This window comes from Poecilia reticulata, linkage group LG5 (genome assembly GCF_000633615.1).
Source record: "Poecilia reticulata strain Guanapo linkage group LG5, Guppy_female_1.0+MT, whole genome shotgun sequence".
Taxonomy (NCBI): Eukaryota; Metazoa; Chordata; class Actinopteri; order Cyprinodontiformes; family Poeciliidae; genus Poecilia; species Poecilia reticulata.
In genome coordinates this window covers 1,223,561-1,229,433 of record NC_024335.1, presented here as the reverse complement: position 1 = coordinate 1,229,433, position 5,873 = coordinate 1,223,561, and the positions used below count along the sequence as shown (strand labels likewise).

The 5,873-nt window shown below is 41.9% G+C and overlaps 1 protein-coding gene across 1 annotated transcript in view; it reads right to left on the bottom strand.

The window, feature by feature from the left end:
- The window catches only part of fam83c (family with sequence similarity 83 member C), a 14,466-nt gene extending 10,530 nt beyond the window's left edge, over positions 1-3,936 (bottom strand). Inside the window, exon 1 of the mRNA XM_008408262.2 lies at positions 2,892-3,936. Coding sequence (XP_008406484.1) covers positions 2,892-3,389 — 498 coding nt within the window. The 5' untranslated portion in view covers positions 3,390-3,936. The remainder of the gene's footprint in view (positions 1-2,891) is intronic.
- Between the last annotated feature and the right edge of the window lie 1,937 nt (positions 3,937-5,873).

Sequence of the window (5,873 nt, the reverse complement as noted above, 5' to 3'; positions counted from 1 at the left end):
AAAACTGGTTTGTTTTATGAGTTGATTCTTTAAAAACAACTGAAGTTTCTGCTGCATTTAACATAAAAACAAAAAGTGACGTCTCCAAAGTTTGTGTTTCATTTAAAGAGGTTAATCTGAGCTTCAAAAAAACAATTTATGAGATTTATCAACTCATTTTGTTCAGTGAATTGCAGAAGGAAAATGTGTCGTGGAAACAAATCTTTTTTTTCCGAGCAGCAGTGAACGCAACACGATTTCAAGCATAAAGGAGGTGAAAACCTTTAAAATCTTTTCTGCTTTAAGCTTTAACAGGGAAACATTGTTATGTTTTAACAGGCGTCAGGAAAGCGTCAAACCAATCCTGGTTTAGAGTTTAAACTCTTCTACAGTTGTTGAAATACACATCATGACCTGAGACCGACCTGAAGCCAGCTTCCTACTGCAGCTGAACGTCTCAGAAGAGGTCAAAGTTCATTTATTGTCTGAAAAAGCAGCGAAGATACTCAGTTTGAAGGATTTCTGCACATGAACCTCCTTTGCTTACGGATGCAGGAAGAGGAAGTGACTAACACAGCGTCTGCGAGCGGAGCAGCTGACCAGGCTGATCTGGGACCAGCTCACAACTCCAGACAGAGACCAGTCAGGGAGGTTAAAGGTCACACAGAAACACGACCTGAACACCACCGAGTCACCGGCGTCTGACTCAGGTTCTGGGTTTACTAACACAGCTTTAACCTGCAAGTTCAACCCGTAAAACCAGCTGCTGGGAGATCCAGACACGCAAGGCGGCTGCAAACGGAGAAGCTAGCTTCAGGAACGTGACCTTTGACCTGCAGAAGGAACTTCAGACGCAGGAAAACAACAAAGATGGATTTCAAAGCACAAATTAGCCTTAAAATCCTTCAGGTAGTTTATAAAACACAAAACTCGTTAAACATCTGCTGGAAGGTATCAACCTTCCAGAACTCTCCGACCAAACACGGAGAGGCAGCATTCAGCTTCTATGCATCACAGATCTGGAACAAACTTCTATAAAACTGCAAACAAGCTGAAACACCTTTAAATCTGGACTGAAGACCAGCTGGTGCTGCTTTTGATTCATAATCAATCAATGGAAAATTGAACAACATTTTTTATGAGCATTGATGATTTTTTGATGGTATTTGACGAAATGTAAAGTTTGTTTTTAAATTGGTGACTGCGTTTTTATTTTTGTGTTTTTACAACAAAAAGCACTTTGAATCAATTTCCTTGTTGCTGAAATGTGAGACACAAATAAACTTTATTGATTAAAACTAAAAAAAAAAACTTCAAAAACGCAAGAAAACTGAAAAGATCTAAAATAAACAAAAGCTTTTTCAGACAGAAACCAACATCAAGTTCAACCTCCTGAGTGTTTCTCCAGGTCAGTTTGGACTGAGGTCATTGATCCGGGCTCAGCTGCTGGCCTCTGGTTCAGGACCCAATAAGAGCTGAACCAACATGGCAACAGGTGGGGGCAGGGCCGGCCGGCCCGGGCCTGTCGGCTCTGGAGACGAATTAACGCAGCCAGCTGGAGGAAACAGAGTTTCCTCTGGCAGCATGTCTACCTGCGCCGCGACGTCATCAGACCGGAGAGCTTATCTAGAAGCGCCGCTCTACATAGACTCTATATTTGCAGCTCTGCGGCCGTCAGAGACTCTGGACGCAACAGAACTGAAACCATCTGTGACCCACTGGTCTGCAAACACAACGCAGCGCAAACACAGCATTTTGGGCTGAGCAACAGCCTCAGAGAGAGAGAGAGAGAGAGAGAGGGGGGGGGGGAACATTTGAATTGGAAATGAAGAGAGTCTGTTTTCACTGGAAGAGTGCAGACTGGTTCTGGTTCTGGTTCTGGTTCTAACCTGGGTCAGGAAATCTGCCCACCTGAAGCCGAATCCATCATCGGATTAGATTAAACTACGGATCATTAATCAGAGATAATCTCTCAGATCTGCAGCTGATTAAATTATTGATCCACTTTTATGTCACAGCATATATGGAGGAACAATACTGACATAATTAAAGATTAAAGCAGAAATACGGGTGCTTTGTTTTTCATTTTCCTTAAAACGCATGTTTAAGGAAAACACAGAAAATATGCAAGCATTTCTTGATGAAAACATTTTGATGAAAAGAAAATACAAACTACATACATTTCTGCATTTATCTATAGGCTATATCTGTATGCCAGTGTTTAAGTTATGGACAGGATTAAACGGGTTTTCGCTCCTATTGCTTTTCAAACAGAGACGTAGTTTTAAGCTTATTATTCTGTTCTTGGTTATGCGTGAACGTATTTTCTCTGTCATACTGATGACTTATTGTTTTTAAAAACCTGTTTGAAATTGAAAAAATAAAAAAAATGGATTTATTTAATGCTGTTATTGATACTATGCTGTGTTTTTGTAACTAACTGTTTTAGGGATAAAGGATCTCAATAGGGTTCGATCCACAGATGGAAACCAAAACTTTACTCAAATATCAGCAGAACTACTTCTACATATTTTTACTCAGGTTAAAGTAAACAGTAGCATCCAATAAATAACTCCAGTAAGAGTAAAAAAAAGTATTTGGTAAAAAGTACTCAAGTACTGAGTAACAGATCAAATTATCAATCATTTAAAAATAACATTATCAGATGGACCAATATATGAAGTTTAGTGTAAAATTTGGTATTTTAAGGACAAAATGACAATAATTCATGTAAATAACAGAAAATAACAATATTAGGCTTAAAACTTATGAAAGTTTAATAAAAACTGCAGGAGTGTCTGGTGACTCAAGTAAAAAGTAGTAAAAATACTGATAAAGGAACATTTCTTACAAAAAGTTACTCGAGTAAATTTCATTGAGTAAATGTAAATAGTTAAGCCGGATCTCCTCACCTTCTTGGCCTTGTTGATCATGGACCGGATCAGGTCCTTGATGTTGTGAGTTTTGTCCCTCTGGAAGTAGATCTGGGTCTCCGACGGTCCGAACCGCACCGGGGTCTCGGGCCAGCCCAGCTCCAGCATCGGCGGCTCGTCGTCGGACATCATGGGGAAGTAAGTCCCGGAGGTCAGCTCGGACACGGCGTCCGCGTCCCCGTCGTCCCGGTCGCCGCTGTCGGGGTCGGAGGTCTTGCTGGCGGCATGCTGGCTGATGTAGCGGATCTCCAGCGGCGACAGGAAGTTGAGCTCCCGCTCCTCGGCCAGGACCCGCCGGTACTCCTTCTCCCCGTGCTCCAGCAGCGCGTCCGTGGCCAGCCGCGCCGCCTCGTTGTGGCTCAGCTCCAGCTTGGAGCCCTCCCTCCACGGGTTCTTCACCTCCTCCAGCCGGGAAGCGAGCTTCCCCAGCGGCTTCCTGCCGCCGGGGGCCGGCCGCAGGCCCTCGGAGCTGATCATGGTGCTGCCGGACTGGGAGACTATCGACCTGGAACCTGGAACTAGTCGCTGCTGCGCTGGGAGTCCTGAAGCATCGCCGCTATTTTTAAAGCAGAAAGCGGATTAAATCTGATCAATAATCCGCACCGACCTGCCTCCAGATTAAAGAGAGTAAAAGACAGTTTGGTTCTGTTCGGGGCGCTGAAATGGTCCCGGCTTCTCTGGTTCCCGGCCCTGTCCGTCAGGATGTCGCCTCTCCGAGCCGCGGCCGCTTCTTCTGCGCGGTGTTGTGTTGCAGCAGCCGGGGGTCAGGTGTGTGTCTTCTGCTCACCTGTTGCAGTCTGTCCTCTCATTGGCTGCTCCGCCATCAGGCTCCTCCCCCTCCGACCGTTACCAAGCCAACCAGCTCACAACAAGTAGCCCACGTCTGGTCAGAGATTTCAAAATAAAGCTGCTGGTGATTAAAAAAATAAAAATAAACAAAAACTAAAAGCCATAATGGGTGAAAATGAAGCAAATATCGAAGAAAATACTAATTTTACTTCATGTAAACTGTCAGAGTGTTTTTATTTCTCGTCATTCCCAGTTTATTTGAATTTAAATGTTCAAATAAATCCGAGGTAATCTAAAGAGTTTGACATATTTAATCAATTAAAAGTCAAAAGAAGTCGTCCAAGAAATTACTCAATTAACATCTGACTTAATATTTAAAAATTACGTAATCAGACTGAAAAAAATTAAAATTAAGTTTGAATTCTGGTATTTAACTAATAAAAACAATACAAATAAAAACATATTCACAAGAAGAAGTAATTTTCTAAATATTTTTTTCAACATATACATTTTTAAATTAATCCCACAGCAAGTAATTAGTATACAGCAGGTGATAAAACATGGTAAAGTACTTCCTGTGATTAATTCATATAGTTTACTGTATTATCTTGATCCCCAAACGGCTCATCAGGAAATAATTAATCAGAACAACAAAGCTGCTGTTGAAACAAGATGTCTCACTCTGATTTTAACTGTTGGTCTGTTCCTGGTGGTTTTATGGTAAAAACATGTTGATTCTTTATTCTGTGAAGCTGCTATCAGTGGATAAACAAATATTATTCAACAAAAGTATGGTGTAGTTAAACTGCTGTCCTTAATTCCAAAATAATTACTCAAGTATGTGTAACAGAGTAAATGTAACGAGTTACACCTCGGGGAGAGCATTTTTATTCGATGTTATTTTGTTGTTTTATGTCATATTTCAGTTAATTTCACACATTTTCATCAGCCTGTTTCTGGTTTTGCAGGTTTTCATTCCTATTTTGTCATCATCCAGACGGAATAGTTGGTGGTTTATTTGTTATTTAACATAACTTTGTAGTGAATCGTGTAATTTTGTGTTACGTTTTCCTCTTCATGTCACTTTGTTTAGTCTTTTATTGTATTCAACCATCAGTTTGTGCTGCAGAAAGCAGAGCTAATGATGTCTGACTCAAACCTTTTGTGGTGTCATCTTTTTGTTTTGGGGTTTTGTGTGGAAATCCTCTGACTACCTGCTGTACGTCTCAGTAGAAAACCACAAATAGATCTGTTTGTGAAGTTACTTTGTGTTTCTACTATAACTATGGCACAGATATTAATATGTTGTGCAGCTAAATAATCACAGTGATGCTTTTCAGTTGTCATCCGACACCAGAACTGGGCCGGAACCAAATTCTTCCTTTTTAATTGGAAGCGATGCCAGAAGACTCAACCCATCCCTGGAATGAAGGATGGCATTCCTTTGTCCTTCTGCAGAAATTTCCGTAGATGCGTCAGCCATTGATGAAGAAATGTTCATCTTCTTCCTCTTGGCAGCAGAACCCCCCCGAGGTTACAGTGTCCGTAATCGGGCCTGAACATCCGGGATCGGGTCAGGTGTGACGGTGTGTTTACCAGCAGGGAGGTGCAGGTGACCGAATCAAACACCTCTCCCTGACATCATCCTCCCTGCTCTGTTTGAATAGGTAAAGCAGAGTGTGATTTCCATGCAGCGTCCGGGTCACGAGTCAGAACGGCCGGGCGGGTCAGCTGACGCTGTGAGGTCCGGCTGGGAAACTGGGCCAGTCAGAAGCTGGTTATACTGGAACCATCATGGATCCTCATTCAATCAGTTTGAGTTTCCTTCTCTGACTCCTCACACCAAACATCAACTGTACTCAGGATTATTCAGGATCTGCTCTTATTGAGATGTAAAATGTGTTTTTCTAAACATCTTAATGAATAAACTTTATTGTTTATATCTTGACCAATTGAACGATCATAAACATCAGCGGCCATTTTGATCCAGTCTTCTTTTCAATGTTGCAGACTTTTGTTTCAGCTCACCTGAAGGTCCTTCCACAATCAGGTTGAGGTTTGGACTTTGACTAGACCTTTGCTTTAACTCATTCTTGTCTTTGTCTCCACCTCCACTCATTAATGCTTATGTGATGGTTCTGTCCATCATGGTTCTGTTCCTCTTGGTTCTGT